This window comes from Syngnathus scovelli, chromosome 12, assembly GCF_024217435.2.
Source record: "Syngnathus scovelli strain Florida chromosome 12, RoL_Ssco_1.2, whole genome shotgun sequence".
Classification (NCBI taxonomy): domain Eukaryota; kingdom Metazoa; phylum Chordata; class Actinopteri; order Syngnathiformes; family Syngnathidae; genus Syngnathus; species Syngnathus scovelli.
The window spans coordinates 269,102-295,711 of record NC_090858.1 but is presented as its reverse complement, the minus strand read 5'-3'; the positions used below and the strand labels follow the sequence as shown (position 1 = coordinate 295,711).

Below are 26,610 nucleotides of genomic sequence, written 5' to 3'. Positions count from 1 at the left end.
AGCAGAGCAGAGCAGAGCAGAGCAGGAAGGTCCTCCTACCTGATTTTATGATGACCTTGTTGGTCTAGTCTAGTCCATCGGTGGGTGGCCAAGAATTATCACTGCGTGATGGATGATTTTGATCCAAGCCTTCAATGCCTGACTCTGTATTGGAGAGGGAGTAGGAAACTTAGTCAAATACGACACCTTCAATGACCGGTCACGGAAAGACGCACGCATATGACCGTTGGGATCCTCATAGGTTGAAACGCGTGCAGCTTTCCTCTTTGACCAAAAGCACCTTAATAATATAGAGTAACTCTAATAACACAGCAGCAGAGAAGAAGAGGTTGTAATTTAGATATTCAAAAGCCACAGCAGCTTGATAGTGTGGTAAGAGAGCAAAAGCTGGAAGAGTCATAAAAGGTGCCCTGAGCTCCACAAGTCCTTCAGCAGCGCATCTGCTTTTGCCGACACTGCCTGCTTCTCAAGGTTTAGCCATCCCCACCCGAGTTCCACTGTCATAATGCCTCCGTTGCTGCGACCCTTTCCTCTCACTCACCACTGCGCTCTTTTGATTTGAATTTCGACTTTGCTCTATGCTGACAAGCTGTTACGTGAGGGTGGGCGGGCAGGCGGGCAGCCGGACAGGCCGACAGGCAGGCAGCCAGCCAGCCGGCCAGCCAGCCAGCCAGGCAGGCAGACTGTGCTCTCTGCTGTCCTGTTCCGTTTGTGCACTCCAAATGGCATCTCTTATCACGATCTATATTTATCCACTTTTGCATTCCTTTCGTCTCATTCTTTCAAGATTTTTTTGTTTTCTCACCATTTTTTTGTCCTTTCCTTCCTTCATAATTTAGCCTGTTTGAGTCACCGATGATATTAGAGCTGAGATTATTCTCATTAATGTATGTTGAGGATCATTTTCAGAGCGTTTGAAGGATCCCAAATGCAGCTGCCCGCCGCCACCGCCGCCGCCGCACTGTAATTATAAGGCCAAGCTGCGCATGGCGGCGACATGACGCATGCCAAGTGATTTTGGAGCGGTAAGCTTCCGTCATAAGCCTTTGCAGGCACACATGGGATCCTAAGATGTGGCTGACACTGAAGGGACATCCTATGATCCACCTAAAATGACAGTGGAAAGACCACATTTTTATTAGCTATTTATACTATGCATCCGTCTGTACGGATCGGATCCACATTCGAAGACGACAATGACATGATAAGAGGCCCACCTCGCTCAATTATTATTTCTAAAGCGCTTTGCCAGAAGAGCACTCCCGACGAACGTATGTGGCCTTTGTTGATGGGAAAAAAAAGAAAAGAAAAGAAAGTGTCCTGCCATCATAGCAGGAAAGAAAGCCTTTTTCTCTAGGGACTGGAAAAGCTTAATGGGCATAAAAAGACAAATACTGTGGCACTGGCTTTGACATTTACAACGTGTGTAAATGAATACCTGCTGCAAACACGTTCATCGGGCACCGTGACAACCAATCCAAATCAACTTGGCCGAACGAACCGTCACGGCACCGCTCTTCGAAAGAACTGGGAGCCATTTGCGTTTTGATTCGGTTGGATGACAGCAGTCCGGTCAGCAGACCCAGCAGTTGCTGCTTTGCGTCCCCTAAAAATACCCGGCACATCAAAGGGGGCGAGACGGAATCCCGCCCCGGCTTTTAACCTAAAGCCCTCCACGGCCAGGGAGGAGGAGCGTGCAGCATCTGAGGCAGAGAGAGAGAGAGAGAGGAGAAGAGGGGAGAGACGCTGGCTCAGGTTACACTAAGGCGCACTGCCCTGCCCTGCGTTGCATTGCACTGCACTGCCCTGCCCTGCACTGCACTGCACTGCCCTGCCCTGCCGGAAGACCTGCGCTGCGGCACACACGGCCGACCGGCCTCTCGCTCGCTCGCTCGCTCACAAGCTTCAGAGTGGAAGTGAGATGACAAGCGCTCCATCTCTCGGCGCCGTCAGGAGCATCTCTGACCCGTAGGAAGCCCCAACATGGATTTCTTTCCAAGTTTGCTATAGTTGCCCACCTCAGGTCTCAATTAGAACATTGATCAGAGGCGACAGTTTGGCAAGCCAGCAAGATATTCTCAACTGGTCCCTGTTGAGTTGATTGCTTCTCAAAAGAAATTGGAAAATGGAAATGGAGCAGAAGTGGACAGACGTTGGGAAAATGAGTGAAAAGCTCGAGAAGAACCCTTCCCAAAAGCTCAAGTGGGACAAGTGGAGAGCTTTTTCTTCCGTAAGCGTTTGCATGGCAGTATCTCTGCTATGTGTTGGAATATGCATTGGCTTTTGTGTGCGGACCACGGCGTTGCAGTCCAGGATAGTAAGTCTGGAGCAGCAGCAGCACCTCTCCGCCTGGATGTTGTCCCTGGAGCAGGTGGAGCCCCTTATTTTGGACAGACTGGACCAAATCCTGGACAAGGTGGGCGCTGCACTTCCCCAATGAGGTCTTCTCAGAACAAAACTATGACCTGCGTCCGTTAAAAGCTCATTTAATTTGGAAATGAAAAGGTTGGCAATTCAATTTGGTTGTCGGTTCTCGTATCATCAAAGACTTTGGAAGTTAGACTGAAATGAGTCCCAACAACATTTTTGGATCGATCTATCTATCTATTATCCGAGTGTGCTTCATAAAGCATTTCAAAAGACATCAAATAGTGTCGGTGTAGCGTTAACAAAGGTATCGTTTGAGTAGTGCTATCATTTTGATTGCAGGATAGCTTGTATTGTAAAAATTGTAAACATTTATTCTGGAAAATAATCTTTAATACACACTTGATGTACCCAAATGATTGAGCTTGAATGAATTTGGCCAAATGAAATCATGTCTTCATTTGTAAACGCGAGTGTCGTTCAATACGAGGACTATGAACCCTGTGAATGGTTGGTTCACATGTGTTGCCCCTTTTATTGACCACTTCCACAGCTACACTAACAAGCTTTTGAAGAGTGATTGAAGTCTTGTGTTTTCTTCTCTACCTCTGTAGCTTTCTCACCCCACTGCTTTCTCACCAGCAGGCATTTGCTCTCTCTAGGTGACCCGCTCAAAGCCCCAAAGCGGCTGGCTGCATTGCATTCGGATCAAGAAATGCAAAATAATGTCAAACGCATTTCAATGACAAACGTCAACACTGTTCCTTCTTGCCTTTCTGTAATACGCTTTGAAAGAGTGGAAAAAATGCATTTGATCCTTTTTACTCCTAATGAACGCAATTAGAATTTTGCTTTGAAGTTGAATTTGATGATCTAGTTAGAGCTGTGGAAATCTGTTAGTGAAGCCAAGAGTGATGAGAATCTGCAGACATGCCCAAGGCAAGGCAATGCAATGCAATGCAATGCAATGCAAGGCCTTTTTTGTTTATCTTTGGTCATTATTAATGGGGCACAACCAGATGGAGCCTTTCATAGACTGTTACTTTCACCTAAACACATTTTTTGCTTTGTTTTGAACTCACTTGCAGTATTTTCAACACAAGTGTTCCTAACTTTGGAGGTGCCATCTATTGCAGGGCACAGGTCAACCCTCCTCCATTTGTTTCAATAATTTTCCATAGTGGCCACGGAATAAATAGGTTTTGAGGTTGAACTGTCTGTCCCCATGGTGAAAGAAGCCTGTTTGTAGGCAATCCGAGTGCCATTTTAGCCTCCACAACTCTTATCTAGCGTGGATCTACTGTATGCTGAAGGGGATTCTTGTTCACCTAGTATTTCAATTTGTTCTAATGATATAGCCAACCAAGACTGTGACTGTCTCAATGAATGACTGTTTCAGTTTTTTCCAAATGGTGATTACAAGTCAAATAGAGGTGTGTCGGGAAGATTTCATCTCGGAAAGGTGGCTGCCTGTGGAACTTGGACCGAGGTTCAATTTCCCTTGCCAGATGCAGGTCAAGTTGTTTTGCCAGACTGCCAGATTGCTATGGAAAAAAAAATACTTTTGCTTTTAACTCGGATATAGATGTCAATAGATAGGATGTACTACGTATCGTTCTGGTTGTGAGTGGACCGTTCGTTGACGATCGTCTTCTCCGATTTGCATCGGAAGATACAAGGTACAACTGTGACCGTGTGGTTGGTGTTGGCACCGTCAACTTGTGGGGGTGCTTCCTTCTTGTACTTTTCCGCCATTCTCCAATTGATGCGCTGCAGTTACTGCAAGTGCGGCCAAACATGTGTTTGGTGAAAAAACTCGAAGAAGCTGGGCTAATTAGCTATTGTCTGAAGGCGCGTAATTCCAATCGACTGACTGACTGATTGGATGGATGCACAGGCCGCAATGACAATATAGGCCTTCTATTCATAGTCACAGTCATGAATGGAAATAGAGCACCCAAAAAATCTTGTGCCCTCCTGACCTTCTCCTGCCCTAAACATGGCCCCATTTCCAATCATTCAAGAAGTGCTTTGTGCAGGCATGGCAAAAGTCTGTTGCACATAGTGAGCGCAGATGCTTGCTGGGAGCGCACCACAGCGCATTTGAGGTGAAGAAAAGTGAAAAAGGCGCTTTCTCGCTGCACTGGTTTAACCGCACAGCTAGCTCCCCACGGAGCCGTCACTCGCTATACTGAGAAGCAACTCTGCTTTACATAGACCTCACAAACACAAAAACTTGGTGCCTGTTTGTGTGTGTGTGGCTGTTTAGGAGTCGACATGACGCATGCTAATCACAAAGCAGACTGCAAACCGTACACTCAAGGAAAAGTGTATAGCTCTGCACTCCATCAGGAGACAGTTAGTTGCACACGTATAAAAAAACAACACACGCAGACTACATACGTATGTAATAGGGGTCACTACTTTCAGCACAAAATGACTTTGGAGCTCGAGACGAAGCAGGCCTGCTGCCAATTGTATCGACTGTATTGTCAAGATTTCAAGCGGACAAGGAAAAGCCAATTCATGATGGCAAAAGTCAGCCTATGTCAGGAAAGTTGAATTCATTTGAAGGGGTTTTAACACTTTTAAACACAAGTTTGTGTCATACTGAATAGAGAAATATTTTGATTCAAATATACCTCAACATGAAGCAATGGATTTGTTTTGCAGAAAGACTTTTGAAAATCTTGCGGTGTCTTACTGGTGCATTCTTCAACAGATTTTTTTGTCTTTTTTTTAACATCTGCAATCCCTTTTAACATTCCATTACCCTCAACAACATTTGAACCCACACACACACACACACACACAGTAAGTTTTCATCTGTGTGAACGTATTAGCAGCCTTCCCTGAAGTCAACTTGCCAAGCGTCATTTAGTTTCAGACAGAAAGTGTTTTGTTGATCAAACCACGGTGCCCCAGATTGAGATAGATAAGAGGCACCGTCGAACTGTAAGAGACAGCGGCGAGAGTGCGTGGCATGGCATGGCATGGCATGGCATGGCATGGCATGGCATGGCTTGGGCTTCAGCACCTGTCGCCAGCCTCTAAACATGCAGCGAGCGCATGCTGCCATTCCTGAGCGCTATGCTTTGGAGGACTTGCATGCTTTTCTATTCTGCTTAGGGTCAAATCAAAGGCAGACATTTGCACTTGGAGTCAGGTCAACTATTAGACTGTGATGTGCAGAAAGGACTTCAAGATATTAGGAGATTTATTTTTCCTTACTGAACAGTTCAAATAAAGATGAATAGCTTTATCAAATTGGATTCATTCTTTCTTTTTCCCACACGCAGAAACTTGCAGCGCGATTACCAAAGACGCGAGAAGTGAGGGAAGCTCCCTACAGCTGCTTGTGTCCTCCAGGTATGTTCCCCCCCCCCCCCCCCCCCATTCTTTTGCCTTGTCTGAGGAAACTCTAAGAGTACACATGAAGTCTTTGTGCATCATTTCTTGCTTTGTTTTGACCTCATTTGGGTGGTGTACAATGTTCCTTCTCTCTTTTTTCGATCCACAATAAGCAGGACTGGGGCATTGGGGTCTCTCGCGGTTGACATCTTCATTCGCTTCGTCAGACTCAAACAATGTCTATGACGAATAGGAATAGACTGTAGTCGAGCGCTTGGCGTGTCACGGTGCACAGGTCGTGGATTCCCATTCGGCTTCGGCCTTCCTTCATTTGCATGTCGGTGGGTTTTCTGCGGGTATCCTGGTTTCATCCCGCATTCAGAAAATGTGCATGGAAGGTTACGTGAGGACTTGCTATTGTCCTTAAGTGTGATTGTGAGTGCTTGTGTGCGCTCCCAACAAGTTGAGTGAAAACCCATTTGAGGATAAAGCAGTTCAGGCGATGGATGGATGGATGGACGGACGGACGGACGGACGGACGGACGGACGGACGGACGGACGGATGGATTGCTTTCCTGGTTATTTTTGCAAAAACGCTTTTTGAATATGAACTGACTGAAGCGATTGACTGTGCAATTCAACGCAGAATGGCAGAATGATGTGATTGAATCTCATTTCAAATAGTGACATCATTTGACTCATCTTTTGTCGTATAGTAAAGAAACCTGACTACCACGTGGAAGAGAGTATTCAATGACAAAGAAAAGAATGCAATACATCTGAAATTGCTATTAACCAAATGATTATGCAAGTAAGGGAATAAGATGTTTTGCAGGAGTTGCCTTCTCGAACTCCAAAGGTTTTTAGCTCCAAGTCCTGCGTGAGACGTATCAAAGTATTTATTATAAGAAGGCCAGCGGTTAAAGATCTCGGGGGGGGGGGGACCAGATCCACATTTTTTTTTCCAAATTGCCTTTCATTGCCACAGAATTGCAGACTACTGAGAAAGACCCTGTCTGAAAGCACATTTTTAATCCAAGTGGTAGATAAAATAAGAAAATCCAAATCATACAAATATCACAGAAATATACAAAAGTCACACTATTTGAATCAGACTGAGTTCCTGAATGACATTTCATAGAAGGCATTTGCCACTCTTGTATTGTGTGTGCAAAACTGAGATTGCACGAGTCCTGCAGCCAGCCAGCCAGCCAGCCAGCCAGCCAGCCAGCCAGCCAGCCAGCCAGCCAGCCAGCCAGGCAGCCAGCCAGGCAGCCAGCCACGCAGCCAGCCAGCCAGCCAGCCAGCCAGCCAGCCAGCCAGCCAGCCAGCCAGCCAGCCAGCCAGCCAGCCAGCCAGCCAGCCAGCCAGCCAGCCAGCCAGCCAGCCAGCCAGCCAGCCAGCCAGCCAGCCAGCCAGCCAGCCAGCCAGCCAGCCAGCCAGCCAGCCAGCGCTGGGGGAAACACAGCACATTAGCGCTAATTGGTCTTGTCAATAGGATGCGAGCGCTCCAACGTGGTGCCAAGTGTCTGTTGATGTAGTAACGGGCTTGAGGAGAGCGTCTCCACTGGCTGCAGGTGTGGCAGCAGTCTTTCAAGTCCAAGCCAAGCAGATGCTTTTACGGCTTCCTGTGACTTTCTGTGTCTCCCCAGAGAACAATCGGATTTTGCCCCATATGGAGGGCGTCATGGCATAAAGAGAACGTATGGACATTTGTAACTCGGTGCTGCGACATGCGTACGTACGTGCGCACTGAATAGGCTCCATCTCCATAATCACTTTCTTGTCGTTCTTCTGCCGTCACGTTTTTGGCTCTCAAACGAGGATGCGATTGCTTGCGCCGATTCAGACGTGCTCACGAGTAACATGCTTTTCAAAAGGAGCGCTTCAAGCCAACTCGGAATAATGATCCAAACTCGGGGTGTTGGTGTGATTCTCCTGGTGCAGTAGACGGACGGTAGGAAGCGTTGCCCACCTGGCGCCTGCCACTCATCAGCAGTGGCACACGAATGCCATACTTTTGATTCTTGGCATTGCCTGGTGACCGAGAGGGCAGAACTGCGGTGCCTTGATGGAGACAGGATCCTCAATGAATAAAGGAAAGAAGTCGTTCCGGTGACAGATGATCAAAACCGGTAACATCATCTCGGACTATAAATGTAGCAGCCGTGCAAAACACACCGCTCGTCGGTACAATACCGCACATTCGATAGTCTTCAAGTCGTATTGTAATACATATACTCCATGTAATACATATGCCGGCCGGGTGCTCATTTACTCTCAAGAAAAATCGCCAAGCTATAAATAGCTTCATTTTAGGCTCTAATATAGCTAGTATATTCAGACACAGAAAGAACTAGCATATGGTGATTTTCCTCGATGCCATTGGTTTGGGAATTCACCGCCGCAGAGTCTTGTTATTTGTCATGAGCATAAAACGGAGCCATAGGCTGCTCTAAAAGGACGGACATGAATCGTCAGGTACATTTCTTAGACGATTTGACTCGCATGGTTATGCTGTACAAGTCGGACGCCACTGACACCGTTGTTGTGACACGGCTGTCCATTCCCATCTCAGTTTTCCGGCCCGATGAACAAATATTTCAAATAATGGACTGCGCCAAGACGGAAGATTTGAGAGATTTGACTTCTCTTCGACATTTAGCTGTAAGGCTAAATGTTGCTGCGTTACAGACCCTTTTCGTGGCCTATACAATAACTGCTGACAAATTTGCACCAATTTTAATCAACACATTGAGAAAGAAGCTTGCAAAGTTGGTTATTGCAAATAGTAAGAATTCATTCCAAACTGTTATGTTTAGGATAGACCGTTACAACCTGGTTCATTGATTTTTGCCGGTGCCGGTGGCGGGGCCGGGGCCGGGGCCGGTGCCGGTTCCGGTTCCGGTTCCGGGGGGTCTCAGGGTCACGTTGGTGTTGGTTATTTAAGGAGTCCCCCAAGTTCACCTTGACATGTGTGCTGACAGGAAGAGAGCACAGCAGATCCCCTTTCTTTACTCACGATAAGTTTACAGTGCAGCTGCCGGTGTGCGGCCATAATTGGAGGAATGTGGCAGCCAGAGATGGGGAGAAGGAAGCCACTGGACAGCTCAAAGGTGGACCAAGGTTATTGAGTAATCACAATGGCACTCCAAATCATTCAAACAATCGATGACACAAGTTTTAGTATCGGGGCAGGTACGAATTCATGGAATTACCGAAAATTGAAGGTGCTCATGGAACAAATTCAACTCATGACGCCACTTGCCATTTAAAGTTTCATTTTCACTGTCATCCATGTATCCCTTCATTGCACTTCATTGAAATATGTAGTTGGCAGCCTGTATTTGTTTATCGGCTTTTTCAGGTTTGTTCCACTGCCGGCGGTTTGAGGTAAATGTTAGCACGATGAAAGAGACGGACGGACGGACGGCCAGACGGACGGATGGACGGACGGACGGACAAAGTTCCGTTTCTTAAATCGCAGTTGTATGGAAATTAGGAGATCTCCAAACCTGAATCTAAATGAATGCAATCTGGCCATGTTGAACAAGGCTGACGTTGGAGGAGGTGAGCCGCGGTAGATTAGCCAGGAAAACACACCATCTGGTTTCCTCATAAAAAATGTTGTAGTGAGCATTCCGCCACCTGATCTCTTGCTCCCACTATTGCAGCTCTCTTAAACACAACACGCCATTAAACTTGTTAGTATCTTGTTTGGAGAGTGTTCACAGCCAACTCGCAAATGTTTTTACAGACCCTCATGGGCACTTTCTCCAATTTTAAGTTTGGCAAATGCAAAACGGACTGAGCACACAATGACTTTTCTCTTCTGAATAGCACAAATGGGATTTGGAGCGTTCATAATGCAAATGTTTTTCTCGCTGATGTAACGAATGCGTTGACCCTAACGTGATTCAGGGAAAGCATCGTTGTCAGGCTGACCGGGAGCAAACGGGCATTTCAGCAAAGCACGATCGTACTGAATCCATCATCGTGAAATTAGACGTAACCGAGTGCGACGTTCCCTGGTGCGCACCGCTTACTGTAGTCCAATTATGGACCTTATGGGAGAAGAAGTTCCAAATGGAGGCCAGCTGTCTCGGCAAACTGGCCTGCAGCCCTGCAAAGCTTCAGACTTACTGACACCATTTTTGTGTTTTGTTGGGCCTTGACACTCGGACCGCAGCGGGTCACAGGTTGACTAGAATTGAAAGAAATGTCACTTTAAATCACTGCATTGAGACGCTTTAGTGTCATGTCAATAACTTGCACCTTTGCCCATTACAATTGTGCGTGAGGAACCTTTGAGCGTGAAACTGGCATTATCACTGGCAGCCTTTATAAGTCAGCAGGACTCGTGTTGTTGAGGGTGACTGGGCTGCGCCAAAACTCCAATGTTCACTTTAATGTGACGTATCCAAGAACACCAATAGCGGTGAATACGTTTTGAAAGGTGTGCCATTTTTAGCGTATAGACACCAGCGCTAACGGAATTGTTTCTTTTTAACATCAATCTTAAAAAAAAGCACGGTCTTGTTTTTCCTCGAAACGGGCAAGCCCCCAAAGATACTGGCTGGCTTCTTACATTGTTTTAAAACGCTCGTGTGTAAACGGCCGCTTTGGGTGCGAGGTCATTCCCACTGGCATCCACGCCTTCGGAGCCTTGAAATAACCTTCCGTTCACATTGTGGGTGGAAGTCCGAGTACCTGGAGAGAACCCCGACTCTGGGACAACGTGTTCAAATCTTACAAAAAGAGACGACTCCAAGCCCAAAACACCTTTTTGCTGTAAAAGTGCTCACAACTCCTCCAATGGTGCCTTACTATTATTCAGAAATGAACTTTGATTTGTTAAATGACATTATCATGCAGGTTGTATAATTCTGGTATCATTATAATCATAAAATTGTTAATAATCTGTTCATGATGAAGAGTGAGTGGAATTTGCGGCTATACAAATATACGTACGTGCATACGCGCACGTACACTCTGTGTGTGCGTGCGTGCGTGCGTGCGTGCGTGCGTGCGTGTGTGCGTGTGTGTGAACGCATGCCCCTTTGTTCCAGACATCCTGTGGGTACCGGAGTAATTGAACAAACCGACAGGGAGCACACTCGTATGTTAACAGAGCTGGGCAGCCTGCCAGAAACAGCACATTTCATCTCCATTTTTTGGAGCGGAGTCTTGAATCATGATTTTTTGGGGGTTTTCCTTCTCCTTGATTCTTAAACCTCAGCTGGTTACTTGAGAGCAGTAGTCGCGGTAGTTAAAATTGCAGTAGCTCATTTGCAGAAGGTCATGCAGCACCTTTAAGGTTCAAGTGTAATTAAGGCTCCTTGAAAGAGTAGGTCAGGAGGTACCACAACTCAACCACAAGACTCTTTGCTCTTTTTAAGGGGCCGTATTCTGCACAGTTGACTTTATGAATGCGAGTCGGTGCAAGTCCAAGCACGTTGACATGACAATATATAGCTGGAATGAAACGGAAAAATGATCTTCTTTTTGTTTTTTGTTTTTCCAACCCAAGAGCTGCGCTCGTCTGACATTTGGGCCAGACGGAAATGAAGTCAAATGATCAGCACCCGTGGTTGTTTTTCTTTGAAACAAGTGTGCGAGTATGTGTGGCTCGACTACCAAGTGTTAAATGATTGATTAGTGAAATTAGTCAAAAAGTGGATATCTGAATGTTTCCTAAGGGATGGCCATCTGCTCTCCATCACGCTTGAGCTGGTCAGAAAAGCAAGAGTGTGAGAAATGCTGAAAACATATGTCTGCCTGTAAAAAATATATATACGTACGTACGTACGTACGTATATAAAAGCAATGTCCTGAGCCGCTCCAGTGTCTCGGCAATGTTTTCGTCTCTTTTGCCTGTCACGTTTAACATCAAGGCCAAGATGATTTATTTGCCGTGGTGACGTTGATGGATGCCTCCCTTCTACATTGGACAGCAAAGTCGTTTTTCATGAGCTTACCAACTTGGCTATTGATGACGGAAATAGAATGAAAGGTTAGCGGATCGAATAGAAGCGCGCTTTGTGCTGCGCAGCCATCCCGTCCGTCCGTCCGTCCGTCCGTCCGCCCGTACAGTATATCGGCACTTTGGGAACTTAGTTTGCTTCCCAAGTGCGGCTATCCCACTGTTCTTGAATTTCCGCAGACACTATTCCGTGTTTATATTTGGTTGCTGGAAGAGCGCTCGGCATATTTGGCTTTGCGAAAGAAGCGAGGAATGCTGAAAGAGGAAACCTACAACCTGGAATACAGGAGCGGATGTGTGCCAAAAATGGCTTCAATGTTCAACCACAAGTGGAGCTACTATAAAATCAAAAAGCACACATACATATAGTACGTATAAAAAGCACACAGCATTGTCTTTCTGACCTCCAATCTGGATGGTTGCCACCTTTTTACGTTGATAACCTTCCACCGAAAAGAAAGAAACCATTGTCTTTCTCAAATTGTCATTGTTGGACTGGAATCCAAAGTGTGACGCTTTGGTTTGAACAACAACAAAAACAAAGACAAGTTAGCGTGAGATGCACGTCATTTCTTCCCAAGTAAGAAGAAGAAGAAGATGATGTTGTTGGTGTTGTTGTTGTTGTTTGACGGAGCCTGGCGCAGATGAGGGTCACGATGTGTTTCTAACCCTAACATGTCATCCATGCGAGATTCCCAGTTGGCATTCAATGCGTGTTCATCTGCGTTGTAAACAGGACCTTAGTTTCTTTGTTTCTTTCTTTCTTTGTTTCTACTCTTACCACGTTGACGTCGAACCACTTGCTTGCTACAATGACACCGCACGCTTAATGGAGAAGGATGCCACTTTGATTGATTGTGCCGTTGCCATTGGATTTTTGGTCCAGCAAGTCATTCCGGTTGCTGCATTTCAACATTGCTCCATGTTGTCTTGTAAAGACGTTAGCGCGCCAGGTCTCTGAGGTGAGCGGAAGAATGTAGCGGGAGCTCGATGGCTTTTCCAGACAGAAATGGTCAGTCCGCAACTCGTCGGAGCCGTGTCAAAAGTTGGAGAACGGCTGAGAAATGAGACGGACTTGATTTAAGCATTGATATGGAAAGTTGACTTTGGTCTCCTCCACAACAGGCAGTTGCTCTTCAATTGACTGACATGCCATTGTCTGTCATGCGTCTCTCAGCCAGCCCAAAGCGACAACGGGCGTGAAAAGCTGCGGCGGTCCCAATCCCATTCTGACGTTTACGCTTACGTACCACTTGCATCCGCAGTCCAACACGACTAAGAAGAGTTTAACGACGCCTTTACCCTACCCCGTAAGAGGGACAAATGCTTTTAAAAGCCGTGTTGGTGACAACCTTAAAGGCGACTTGTGACGCAATTCGAGCTCGCAACGAAATAACTACATCGACGCCGTTCCAAGCGTTCCCAGGTGAAAAGTAGCACCGTTGAGAGGAGAGTGACAAGGCTTTGTGTCCAAAATACTCTAGTAGGCTACAATCCCCACGTGAAGGTTCTTTTATGAGGGGGGGGGGGGGGGATGCTCTCTCGCTGAGTATTTGAGGACACGCATAGGTCAAACCTGTTGCCGAGCGGGCTGTTTGTGCGCCGCGAGGGCAGATGATGCCAAAGAGCATCTGTGCGCAACGACTTCCCCAGCTGGGAACCAAAGTGCACCAGGGAGGGAGGGAAGGGAAGGGAATAAATGAAAACAGATGAGAGATAGCCGAAAGACAGTCGCTTTGCTTTGCTCACTAGCTGTTAAGCAGCCATTGATGTCCCTCCCGTAAATAGGCTTTTTTTATGGTGACGCGCCGGACGTGACGGCCACTCTCTCTCTCTCTCTCGCTCTCTCTCTCTCTCTCTCTCTCTCTCTCTCTCTCTCTCTCTCTCTCTCTCTCTCTCTCGCTCTCTCGCTCTCTCTCTCGCCCTTGACTGAATGGCCTCCTCGGCCGGCCGGCGCTCTGATGTGTGTTTGTCAGCGTACGGGCGGGCGGGCCCAAAGCAAGTTGACAGCGCGCCATGCTGCTTTCCCTCCCAGCGCGCCTCCCATTCATATGGAGGCTTCCCGCTCGCGTCAAGACCATTTGCTTTAACAGATGAGGCTGGCTCTTTGACTTTGCATAGTGCCACTTCACACTCACTTTCACCAGCCGACGTTGACAAAGGCAGTCAGTCGCAATGGTAAGCCGCTTCAGAGAAAGGCGACACGCTCACTTTGGGATGATTTTAGGATGCGACGCTTCCATCCAAAGCGTGGCTAAACTCCAATAAAACAGTAAGCAAATGCTGCCTTTGCCAGAACTTCGGACTGACTTTACATTGTCTAGAATGTGCCGCCATGCATTCAATAAACCGTCTTGACCGTCGTGAAAGAAAGCCAAATAGATTTGAGTCTCGGGCTATTTGCTTTCAAGTCCGCGCAAAACCACCTCACGCAGTTGTCAGTCATCACAAAACTATTTCAAATCAATAACCTAAACTGGATTTGCAGAGGTTTTCTGCATCTATAATTGAGTTAGTTAGTGGGTGACCTATAGATGTGCATCTTTACATTGTGGTGACTAACCCTCGTGCAAAGATAATGTTATCAGATTTTATTTGGGGGGTTCGGTCAGGATGAGGTTAGAACATGTGGAAGTCTAGAAGGGGCCACTGGTGTTGAGATGAAGAAATCTGAGAAAGTCTTGTCAGTCATAACTCTGCCAAGCTGGGGGGGGGGGGGGGGGGGGGGGTTGACATTTTTGTGGCCAAGCCTGCTTTCCTCATTTAAGGCTCCTCCAAATGAAACCTGATTCCATGGTGTGATTGAGCTTTTCATTTTGTTTGTCTTTGCCGTGAACATACTATCCCTCATCAGACATGAGTGCTTATTTGGATTGGGAGGAGAATGAGACACTCCGCAGAGCATCAGCGTCAGCGTTGCCTTTACCACCGCCATCGCAATGCTCCTCTTTGTGCTGTGTCTCGCTAAACGCAGTACTGTGAGATCTCCAAAGGAACGAGAGATGGTGTTCTCCTCTAATAACCGCTGGCGCGGTTCATTGAAATGTTTTGGCAAATGATCTTAATCGCGCTCCGCATGTTGCTTGTTACTCGTCGAATACGAGCAAAACTGCAGGGGCTGCGTTTGAGCTTTGATTTGGATTCAAATTGTCTTCTCTCCACGACAAAGGTGATGGATGCTGTGTTTCCTGAAACTCTGCATACATGTAACGCAAGCGCACTTTGATGGAGTTTGCGCTCTCCGTTCATTTGCACTCTCCGTGGTCCTGGTCGAAATGAAGCTTTGCTCTTTGATTTGCCCTCCTCTATAACCGGAGCTGATGATGATGATGATGATGAACTACATCTCAGCGTGGTAGAATTGACATCTCTGTGCAAAGGAGATGTATGTGCATGTGCTCATGTGTTTGAACGAGGCTTAAGCAACATGTTGCACTCAGGTGGGTTCCTCAGTTTGTGTGTGTTGTTTAGAAAGGATTGTTTATCCCCATCAGTTCTCTATTTGTTACGGCTGATGGTGAGAGGTCGCCCCAGCTGACTAATGTCTGTGATGACAGCATCCATCCATTCTAAGCCGGGCCAGCCATATGACATTGAAGTGAGTCCAAGTACGTATGCCCTGCTAAATACAAACGACGCACTTGGATTCCTCCAGATTGAATGTCTTCCAAGTCACCGGATTTGTTGAAAATCTTTCATTTGGGGAAAAAACAACAGCTTCTAAAAGCCTGCTGTCCTCTAGATTATTTGGACGAATGAAATTGAGGTTCATTTGTATCAGAATAACGGGAAGCAAGTGGTAGGATGGTGGACGGACGGACGGACGGATGCATGGGAGGGAGGGAGGGAGGGAGATAGAACCTCGGCTTTCCTTACTGTTCCTAAATGCAGGCCATCTGATCTTTCTTTTTGTCGCACATGTTAAACGATTTCATTTTTCCCCCCCGCAATGATGAAAGCCAGACAGTTTTTCACATGAAAGACCCGTAGGATGTTGTTTGTGGGGTGTGAACTTGCTCAACCTCTACAACAGATGGTAAAAGTCTTAGCTTGGCCCTTCCGCTCTCTGTCTGAGCTTCTGTTTTTGTACCTCGCAGAACGCGCAGTGTGCCAGCTCGACTTGTTCCCCTTTCTCGTAATGCTACGCGCCTCTTAAAATCCTGATGACACCACGGTCTTCAAGTTGACAGAGGGCCATTGCGAAGTCAAACAGGGGACGTGGCTTGTCTGTCCTTGAGACGCAGCACACGACATGACAATAGCGGACGTGGCTTGTCTGTCCTTGAGACGCAGCACACGACATGACAATAGCAGACGCCGTTCTCTGCCCTCTTTTTGGGTTCAAGACGTTGTTCAAATGACACAGGCGAGTGGCAAAAGAACGAGTCTGTGTCCAAATTTCTTCAGACGGCTGTGATTCTGTGTCGTAAATGTAACCTCCCCCCAAAAATGTTAACGTGTCCTTGATAGCTCTAGCATTTTGACACTGATGTCACTATTGACTAACATTTTTCATTGAGCGTTTTATGTCTTTATTTCGTAGGATATCGTAGGTACTTGTAACGCAATGCATCCAATTGTCAGGAGTGAGCGGCAAACAAGTGAGTCTTTTCCAAAGCGAGCTTCACGTCCCAGTTGGCATGGGTTGGTTCCAGGCGCAACCTTGGGCAGGTTTTGGCTGAATCGGGCCTTAGCATTTTCAACAACAATCGGCTCCTTTTTTGGCTCCCGAAACAACCACGTGCTGGCCTTGAACAAAAGGTGGCACGAGGGCAACCGTGCCACCGGCCGCCAGGCAGGCAGGCAGGCAGCACAATGCAAAGGCTATTGTTTTAAGGCATGGACGTGGGGTTCTTCTTGTTGTTTTAACCTTGGCTGGGATCCCATTTGTCAAAGGCAAAGAAGTGCGCACAGTCTGCTGCTAAAGCGTGGCTGACAGGAAGCCAGTGGCGCCCCTTTGGAGGTGCCATTTATTGCTTGCAGTGTCTGACGAGGATGTTATCATGAGCTAGCTCTGCTGATTGATTCAGTGCAGGGGCACGGGCCATAAATGTTTACTAGCGGAGAGCGCTCTGCTCTTGTCTCGGTGAAATGAATGGCAAAATGCATTTTCCTTGGCTCCCAAAAAAGGCATCGTGCCAACGTCAACACGTGTACACGGTTTTCGAGCACGGCTTTGTCGTTAAAGTCCGCCAGAAGGGGGGGCTGTTTTTCTTTCCTTCCGAGCGGTGAGTCGCTTTCTTAACGTACGGTAAGTCCAATGATCCAGCACGTGTGCCACGCTCGCAGTTTCGGATGCGCCATTTGAGTGTGCCTTGCAAATTTGAACGCTTTCCCAGGATTTGAAAATGCCGCTCGCTGGCTTTCGAGCCCCCCCCCAATTGGCCTTCTGGCACAGTACAACTGCATAAAGACTCCACCTTATTCGTCCGAATTGTCAACAGGCAGCAGCTAGAGTAGCCCGTGGGCCTGTTCCAAAAATGCCTCCATGGTTTGAAAGTTGAAGCACTGGTGGAGATCAAAAAGTATTGCACATCTCTCTCCACGGAGCCACTTTTGTGGGACATGGTTTGAAAGTTGAAGCACTGGTGGAGATCAAAAAGTATTGCTCATCTCTCTCCACGGAGCCACTTTTGTGGCACATGGTTTGAAAGTTGAAGCACTGGTGGAGATCAAAAAGTATTGCACATCTCTCTCCGCGGAGCCACTTTTGTGGAACTCGCACAAAAGGGCGTGTTGAGCGGACGAGACACCGCTGCTGTCCCGTAAGCCGAACCACCCGTGATCTTTGGTTCCTGCATCTCCTTGCTCTTAAGCCTCTCCGACTGTCAAGCTCTCACTTTCAACTCCCACCTCAGACATCCAGTACCCAAGCCACAAGCTGAGAGGAACCGTTCCGAAACTCACCGGATACGTCTTGATGATTTTAAAAGCTGGAGCAGATGAATTGCAAATGGCGTCTCTGGCTTTCCACTGCACGCTCTCTCGTTGACTTGCCATAATTCTGCTACTTCCTTTTGCCGATGACATCGAGCAAAGGAAGTTCAACGTGGATGACGGATGGAGGCCAGGCCGGTGGTGGCCTTTGAAAGGTTCTTTAACAGCACAGGGGCCCCTCTTGGATTACAGTGTGGGAGGTAAGGTGGGGTTGCAAAGGAACAAGCAAGGAGTCGCTTCCTTCGGGCCTTTTGTGATGACACAACTTCTCTTTCTTCTTTTCCCCGCGGTGAGGATTTCCAACTCGTTTCTCTCTCTCATCCCCCTTACTTGGACACTTTGATGTACGTATTCCCATTTTTCCCATGTACCGTAAATAGTTTCTTAAGTAAGGTTTTGGCTCGCTGAGGTCCGGACCTATTCTGCCTTTTGCGCGGTTCCGATTCCTGCCTTTCCCGAGACAACGCGTCAAAGAAAAAGCTGAACAAGTCGCACTGGATGCACGCAAGCAAGCCCAGCATGAAGTCAATGAAAGAGGAGCCCGGAAAAAAGAGGGCCTGACTTTCGAGTAGTTCCAGTGCTGAGGAGCATCCATCCTGTGGCACTTCCATATGTTGAGCCTAATTGTTTGTAAAGCATTGCTTGCTTTCCCAGGCTTGAAGGAAGCAAAAGCTCACACACTTTCACATTGCCACTTCCTTCTTTAGTATTGACTCGCTTTTTTCCTTTGGATTTTTCATAACAACGTGGAATAGCTAACTTCAAGCAGATGCAAATACAAATTGTTTGCATACACTACATAAATGAGGCTCTCCAATGGATAATATGAGTGCTCAAGGTCGAAATGAGCTTGACGGAGAATGCTATGTCAACTTGACAAGATGCACCGGAGAATATGCAGCTCAAGGTTACAGTCAAAGTCCCAAGCTTGGTCTCTGTCCAGACTCAAATGGAGCTGCTTTTTATCAATGCCTTCCTTTCCTTTCCTCCTCCTGTGAAGGATTTCAAGTCAGGCTAATAGGGCCTTCCTTTTCTGCTCAACTTCCAACTTTGAAGTGATCGACTGAAAAGGCTGCCGTGTAATTACTTCATTCTACGTCTTTAGCAGGCCTGCTTTTTGTGGTCTCACCCTTCTTGGGGGAAAAACAAAAATGAGTCACAAGGATTAAGAATGGAGAAAAAGCTGCTCTGTTTATTTTTCCATTTTTGACCCTGCAATTAGGATTTTCGCCTTATTAAGGTTTGCGTGTGCAGAAACAGGGATCAAACTTCATTGCTCTTGCAAGCAGGTGTCCAAGAAAATCTGCCAATCGGGCTTGTCTGACAAACATACTGTCACGTTTGCTCCCCGGTTGTTTTATTATGTGCATATTGTTATAGTTTCTGTCCGTGTGTCTGTTGGCGCCTCCCCTCCCCTCCCCTCCCCTGGCCTCGCCTGGCCTCGCCTCGCCTGGCCTCGCCTGGCCTCGCCTGGCCTCGCCTGGCCTGGCCTCGCCTCGCCTGGCCTCGCCTCGCCTGGCCTCGCCTCGCCTGGCCTCGCCTCGCCTCGCCTCTGCCCATAATCAGTGTGATCATCCTCGCCTGCCTCTCGTTAGCTGTGCTGCATTTAAGTCCTGTCTGCGTGTCACTCCTGTCGGATTATTTCTTGTCTCTCGTCGGTCCTGTCTTTGTGTTTTTGCCTGGGTGATTTTCTGTTCGCCGTACCTGTCGGTCAGTCAGTCCTTTTGGTGTTTTGTGATGCTGTTAGATGACTTTGCCAGTTCCTGTCTGTTTCCCTTCATGGTCCATTCCAATTCTCTTTTCCCTAAATAAACCCTGGTCCAAGCTGTATTTGGTCACCCTGCTCCATTCTGATCCTTGACAAGTGCAGTGCAGAGCAAGTTTTTATTTGTTTTTGTCCCCCCCAATAGATAGCAACTCAAGCAGCATCTGCACCTGCCCTGCCCTCCTGCCCTCTTTCCCTGCCCTGCCCTGCCCTGCCCTGCCCTGCCCTGCCCTGACCTGGAGCAACTGTTGAGGCAGGCAGGCAGGCAGGCAGGCAGGCAGGCAGGCAGGCAGGCAGGCAGGCAGGCAGGCAATCTGAGAAAAGTGGATGGTGGCTGGTTTTGGTTTCGAATACATCGGTTATTCCGGGAGCCATTTTATTGGACTGAGCTAGTTTAGTTTTGATGATCTGGCCATGACATTGTTTGATGATATGTAATTGAATGGCTAAAGTCAAGTGAGGGCACATGGCAAGTGTTATTTGGAAGGCCCATTGAAATGGTGGATGTCCAGGTGAAAGCAACGATGGAAGTGGAAGTGCGCACCTTTCAATTGGGTGCATCTACCCTGTTGTTGTTGTTGTTGTTGGAAATGTTGACGACTGAGTGCACTTGTCTCAATCTAGTAATTTCGTTTGTGCACATTGCATGTTACCAAGAAATGATCAAGAAAATGACAAATGCTTGGTAATGAAAGCACAATGTCGGCGTGCAAGATTTGCTTTCTATTTGCGGTGCCCTTACATAAGTGGTAAGAACAGGTGTGAGACAGCATTAATCCCGGGAGTGGGCAAATTTAGCATCCATACGATACGAGAGCAGTCAAACGACATCCTCCGCTCTTGTGTGTGTGTGTGTGTGTGTGTGCGTGTTTATGGCTTTGCGTTTTGTTTCATGTTGCGCCCGGTGCTTGTCGCGCACAAAGCCGTTCATCAGGCGCCACGTTCTGTACTATATTTGAACTCTGTTGTCTTTGGCGTCCCAACGTGCCTTTGGATGCGTGGCTCCGGCCGGGCTCCTGTGTGAACAGCTCGAGGCAACAGGATGTGAAGGCAGGTCCGGAATGTAGCAGGAATCTCGTCTTGATGTTTGTTTTTAACGCTCATGTGAGCTGCACCTTCACCTGTTTTTTCACCTATCAATTACATCAATCTATCAATTCCGAAATTGTCTTTCAATTTCCTCTTTTCACTCTTTGTGCTTGTCCCATTGGTATGTGTGTGTGTGTGTGTGTCTGCCAAGTGCTTTGTTACAAATTCAGATTCATTCTCATGTGCTGATGAGAAAGTTCCTGATTATTTGGAGGCCAAGAAGCCTACGTCTATGTTGGCTCCATATATATTTTGCAATGTTTGACCCCGAAATGACTCAACGCTTTGACAATCTTTTTGACTGCAACAGTACGCTAACCTGTGACGACAGCTAAATAAATGTATGTCCCTCTTCTTTGTTTTGTTTTGTTTTGCAGGACCTCCAGTAAGTAGACAAGACACCTTGTGTGAGCCATGTGGGGTAACGTAACGCAACGCAACGGAACTCAATCTCTCTGCCTTTGGGTGGCTGTGAAGTGGCTGAACAAACTTCTCAAACTGAAGTCGCTATTATGAATAAGCCTGTTTTGCCGGCAATGTTTCTCACATATTGTCTCATTTAAGTCACTGATCATTTTTCCATTGCTAATATGATCATCCCCAAAACTGTTTACACCCAAATTGAAATCTGTCAACCTTGTGTGTCGGTTACAGAAGCCAATAAATAGACTGCTGTGAATATGCAAAAAGCAATGTCGTTTTCCAGCACCTATTTTTTTTTTTTTTTTTTTTCATGGCCCAATAGTGACATTTTAACCATTTACATGCCACCTGAAATGGTCAAAGTAGTGATTAGTTTATGTACCCAAATAATCCCAGTGGCGGGTGCCCTGATTTACGAGTGCAGCTCATTCCACTGTACTCGTAACGCTCGCATCTCAGATCATCTGTCTCACAATCGTATCCTGATGTTAATCTTTCGAATAAATAAAACATAGCAGTCTACGGTAACAATCCAATCCAATCAAATGAAACAATCCAAGAGAAGATGCCCCACAGCAAACAAAATCTGGGCTACTGTAGATGACATACTACTTTTAATTGATGGCAAAATGGGAATAATTCCTTACCCAGTCACACACATGCACACATTATGGACAAAGAGTTGGAGCAAAAAATTGCAGAATTGTCCTGTGGTATTTTTTGGATGGAAATCATGTACTTGATGGGCAATGTTCTACGATTGCTGGAAATAGTCCCCCGCCCCCTGCCAGGGCAGGTGTCTATCTGTCACTTTCCTCGGTGAAGCCTATTTCGCTTCTTGGAACTTCAAGTCAAGAGTTCCTGTTTTGACTTGCATCCAATTAGCCTCCCATTCTGCCACTGATTTGGGTTCCGCTCGGAGAGAATAGCCACTTGTCGGTCGGCAAAATGGAAAGCTCCTTTTGTTGCATTCCATGGAGGGAGGCTGACATGGGATGTAGCGCCACCGACAATATAGTCAAGCGATCTGGCGTCAGCTGCTTCAGATGAGTTATTGTGCAGGGGCATGAGGGCAAAACGCTGCATGCTTTCATCCAAAATCAGTCCTTGCATGAGACTTTGTCATCAAAACAAAGTGTTGTGTTTGTCAATGGAATGGTAACACAACCGAATAGTGGGCTCCTCCTGTCTGTCTATATTGCATGTCCGGCTGGGCTGGGCTGGGCTGGGCTGGGCTGGGCTGGGCCGGGCCGGGCAGGGCAGGGCAGGGCAGGGCAGGGCAGTGCAGTGCAGTGCAGGGCAGGGCAGGGCAGGGCAGGGCAGGGCAGGGCAGGGCTGGGCTGGGCAGGGCCGGGCCGGGCGGGATATTTTCCATCATGATTTGAACTATCGTGGTCTGGTTCAACGTAATGTTTATTCTTCCTTTTTTGTACCATCATTTCTCTCGCTCCTTTTTCAGGGTCCTCCTGGACGGGCAGGCTTTCCGGTAACTTGTCTTCCTTTTTTTTTCTTTAACATTTGTGTCTCCATTTGCATGAGTGCATAGCAATCACTTGCTGCGAGTGCTGATCTCTATGAAGTATTGACATTGACGTTGTGCTTTTCTTTGGCGAAAGAATGTTCCTGCATCTGCTTGCGATTCCACGTGCGCAATGTCCTTTCCTTTCCTTTGTGACTTTGCCTTGTTCATTCCTCGTCTTTTCTACTACTGTGCCTTCCCCTGGATGTTGTGGTCACCGAAAGTTGTTTACACCTAAACACGGCTTACCTACTGTATGCCTTTCTGATTCGAAGTGATGATTGATTGAGAAATAAATGCGCATTTGATGGATGGTGACGATCACCTTTGACCTCTTGCTAGGGCGGGTCTGCCTTTGAAAGAAGAAAATGAAATGCTGAGTTTAGCCAGATGGCTCAGTTTGGTGGAATGGTGTGCATTGATCGGATCCTCTCATCGCAACTATTAGAAGACAGGCACGACCTGTATATGGTAAAAGGAAGCGAGATGAATCGATAGATGAGTCAGCTGCCCCTTCCGGATTCAGTTCGAACAATGGCTTCATGTGATCTATCTGGCTGTCGTCTTGAGCGGCTCATTTCAGTGTTCTGCTTCTGCCGTGAAATAATACAAACTCATGCATGTTTTGTTAACTGACTGTAAATTTCTCCGTCGTGCATGCGAGTGTGAATGCCTTCCTTTTTTCCTTTTTTTTTTTTTTTTTTTTTGCCCTGCCTAAGATGGACTGGTGACCAGTCCAGGATGTACCTCATCTCTTGCACAGTCAACTGAGCTTAGCGAGCGGCCTAGAAATATGAAAGTTCCATTTCAGTGCAGGTACACTATGTGCGCCCGCCTCAAAAAAGGACGAGCATGCATTTCATTTCGACGAATTATTTGTCAGCATTACATGGAATGTTAGCCTGGGAACTCGCTGGCTTCCGCGCACGCGCATCCTTGAAACGTGTACACGAATCGGAAGTGGCGTAAGAGGCAGGCAAGTGCGGCAATCCCAAACTATTTGAGCGGGGGCCATTTATGACAGACGGGGTGGCTCTTTATTGTGTAACATGTCTGGAGCAGCCATTGTATTGCAACATTTTCCTGACTTGTGTGTCTTACGTAATTATAAACTATTTGTGTTTTGTCCTCCAGGGAGCCCCAGGAGAACCAGGTCTGTCAATCATTGGACCACGGGGACCACCTGTAAGTGTGCAAACCTCATTTTCTTGCCTTGAAGCCAATTGATTTGAAACTAGCGCTGCTGTCACGTCATTTCGTAAAATGAGTATTCAGATGAATGCTGATTCTAGCATCAGGCTTCCTTTCAAATGTCCCATTCTCTCGTTATATAACAAATCAAGGTCAGGTCATGTCATGTCATTGTGGACAAACAAATAAAGTTGTCATGCGTTATTGTCATCAGATGAACACATCGTGTCATTTAAAAGCAGAAAGAGTTAGGAAGTCCCAAATAATGGAGGTGTGTGTGTGTGTGTGTGAAGAAATCTTTTTCCATGTTTTTCTTCTTGAAAGTCCTAGTTGTGTTGCTCACCTGGACAAAGTTGGGCCCTTGTGTTTCCTGGCTTCTGGCTTGATGTTGGCTGGCAAAAGCGGGTGAATGCTCTGCTAATGATCAAATGATTGGATGTAATTGCAGAGTGTGGAATTATTCAAGATGTAGTAGAATTTGGCCCCCATTCAAATGAGGCAAGCAGAGCAATCGGGGCTCAATGTCACTTTTCCAGACCTCTGCTGGCTCAAATTCGTCAATTATTTCCCAATGAACTGGGGATTTGTGTATGGTAATAATGACATTACCTTGTTCTCTTCTTCAAGAGCCAAGGCCATCTGTTTTAGTGGTCATAGCTTCTATATCTTCTTTGTGTGCCCGCCCGCCCGCCCGCCCGCTCTGCTAATAGGCATCCGTCATGAATAACAGTCTCGGAAGGAAGGAAGTTCCTCACAGTACAGAACATCCACTAACACTCAGAAGACGTGAGAAGATCGTGAGCAGAGTTTATACGTTGACTTGACTTTGAAAGGTGAAATGGGACTGCTCGCAGTCTTCCGTGTTCTTTCTTTTTCGTCCACGTACGTAGTATGTAGACACAAACATGTTGAGCCTGTACGTAGGTGTATGGAGGCACTTCTACTCGGAACTATGGAACGTTTTGTTTCGTTCATCTAAAAGAGCATTTTTCTCTTCAGGGTCAGCCTGGAACAAGAGGATTTCCAGGCTTCCCAGTAAGTAACTGGCATTATTCATCAAAAATAAAAGTCAAGTGACAGCTTAAGTAACTGGGTGAATGCAGTAACAGCGCATAGAAGAACTGATAAAGCCCATGTTCTTCGATTGGCCAAATACCTTTTGTATATGTTTTGCTGTTCAATTTGGCAATGATATTTGTGACTAAAAAATGATGGGTTTTTGACTCGATTTTTCTTTTATTTCAGGGTCCCATTGGGCTGGATGGCAAGCATGTGAGTTTCTTTGAATTCACTTGTGCAAAATGCTCTATTTGCTGTGGAGTCAAAGTCGTACAAAGGAGCACACAGTACAACACAATATAGCAATCATTAATGTTCAAATAAATGCAATAAATATAGTATAGTTTTTAATTTCTCTCGCACTGTAACTGCAGAACATAATTGCACGGCTAAGAGCAAAGCTGTCGATCTTGATTTGTGGAAGCTAAACGAAGGAATATGTGAACTTGCACCAAATAAGACGCGGAGAACTGAAGTCATGTTCTAAAAATGCCTTGATTGGAAAATGTGTGCATTGAATGGTAACTTGACCGTTCCCACAGGGACAGAATGGCCCCAAGGGTGACATGGTAAGTAAGCATTCTTTAAATCTGCACTGCCAGCACTGTAGTTGAAATCAAGATGTACATACGTGTGACACTTGCACTTGAGTGTGTCACAATAGGAAATGGCAAACAAGCCATCTTTGTTCTCCTTGCTGCTGCTGCTGCTGCTGCTCTGTTTTTCATCATAATGGCTTTCACTATTGCTTTTTGCCAGGCTCCCAAGCCATTACTCCAGGCACACTTGAGTGGGAGACCCTTATTCCTGTCGGGTTTTTTTCTTTTCTTTTTCTTTTTATTTCACTTGAGTGACCCGCCCTGGTGTGCCAAAAGGTAGTATATGGCTGAAATAACATTGAGTGTCGAGTATTATGATTATTCCTTCATAATGCGCTCCTTTAATTGTCTTCTTCCTAACATATGTCAGTGAGCAGTTAGAAGACATTTGAGAAGCAGTCTGTTTAATATTAGACATACTATTGCTTTCCAAAAGTAGCTTTGGCGCTGTTGAGCCTGCAGGCTCACCCTTATGGATTGGAATAGATGCGTCGCTCACTCGCTCGCTCGCTCGCTCGCTGGCTGGCTCGCTCGCTGGCTGGCTCGCTCGGCCTCCCACCATTCATTAATCAAGCGGTTGCTGTACTCTGACAGCTCACACCATTGGGCCTGATGGAAAGTCAAACTAAAGCCCTTTGGAATTCATCAGAGAAGGAATTTGTGTCACCGCATACTATGTATTTGCTGCCTCTATTCAAAAGATTTTCATTGGCTGATGTCTTTCAGGGTCAGCGTGGACCAAAAGGACTCCCTGTAAGTCACTTTTGCGTAAACGCTTTCCCCCCCATAACGACAAACAAATTGACATGTATTGTTTTGTCACTTAGGGAGAAGCAGGACCTAAAGGAGAGAAAGTAAGTGGTCAAGGTTGTGATTTACAGAAAGTACGTCCAACTGAAATTGAGCTCATGAGAAACTAAGAATCCGGTCCAAAAAGATTGCAATCCCCAAGCATCTGGGAAGAAGATGTCCCTGTTGTTTCTGCTGTCCTCAAGTGGTCAGAACAAATATTGCTCGTCTACGTCGAGTTCCTAGAAAGATTTCCTATTTTCCAGCGCGTCCATTCATGTAACTTTTGAAATGATCAAATGGGCCGACTATGATGTTGTCCAGCTGCTGAAAGTCTTTTCCCCAGATGCACCTAAAGTCTAATGAACGGATTGCTTTTCTATTCCCTCCAGGGTGTCTGCGGCGACTACGCACATCGGGTAAGAACGCATCTCGTTAACGTTGATGGTGTTCAAGCAATCGTACGCGTTCATCTCGATGAATTTGACTCCCTTGGAGACTGTTTGATTCCGCAGCTGTTCATCTTAGCTCTCACAAG

At 46.6% G+C, this 26,610-nt stretch overlaps 1 protein-coding gene across 14 annotated transcripts in view; it reads left to right on the top strand.

The window, feature by feature from the left end:
• Window positions 1-720: 720 nt before the first annotated feature.
• The window catches only part of col13a1 (collagen, type XIII, alpha 1), a 43,838-nt gene continuing 17,948 nt past the window's right edge, over window positions 721-26,610 (top strand). For 3 of the 14 annotated variants that reach the window (XM_049736108.2, XM_049736096.2, XM_049736101.2), the window contains exons 1-11: window positions 728-2,416; window positions 5,667-5,736; window positions 20,870-20,877; window positions 22,375-22,401; window positions 23,569-23,619; window positions 24,625-24,660; window positions 24,871-24,897; window positions 25,227-25,253; window positions 26,010-26,036; window positions 26,111-26,137; window positions 26,465-26,491. In XM_049736108.2, the coding sequence (XP_049592065.1) occupies window positions 2,126-2,416; window positions 5,667-5,736; window positions 20,870-20,877; window positions 22,375-22,401; window positions 23,569-23,619; window positions 24,625-24,660; window positions 24,871-24,897; window positions 25,227-25,253; window positions 26,010-26,036; window positions 26,111-26,137; window positions 26,465-26,491 (618 nt within the window). In that variant the 5' untranslated portion in view covers window positions 728-2,125. Of the gene's footprint in view, window positions 2,417-5,666; window positions 5,737-20,869; window positions 20,878-22,374; window positions 22,402-23,568; window positions 23,620-24,624; window positions 24,661-24,870; window positions 24,898-25,226; window positions 25,254-26,009; window positions 26,037-26,110; window positions 26,138-26,464; window positions 26,492-26,610 lie in introns of all 14 variants that reach the window. The other 11 variants (XM_049736102.2, XM_049736106.2, XM_049736099.2 and 8 more) reach the window with 10 other exon arrangements.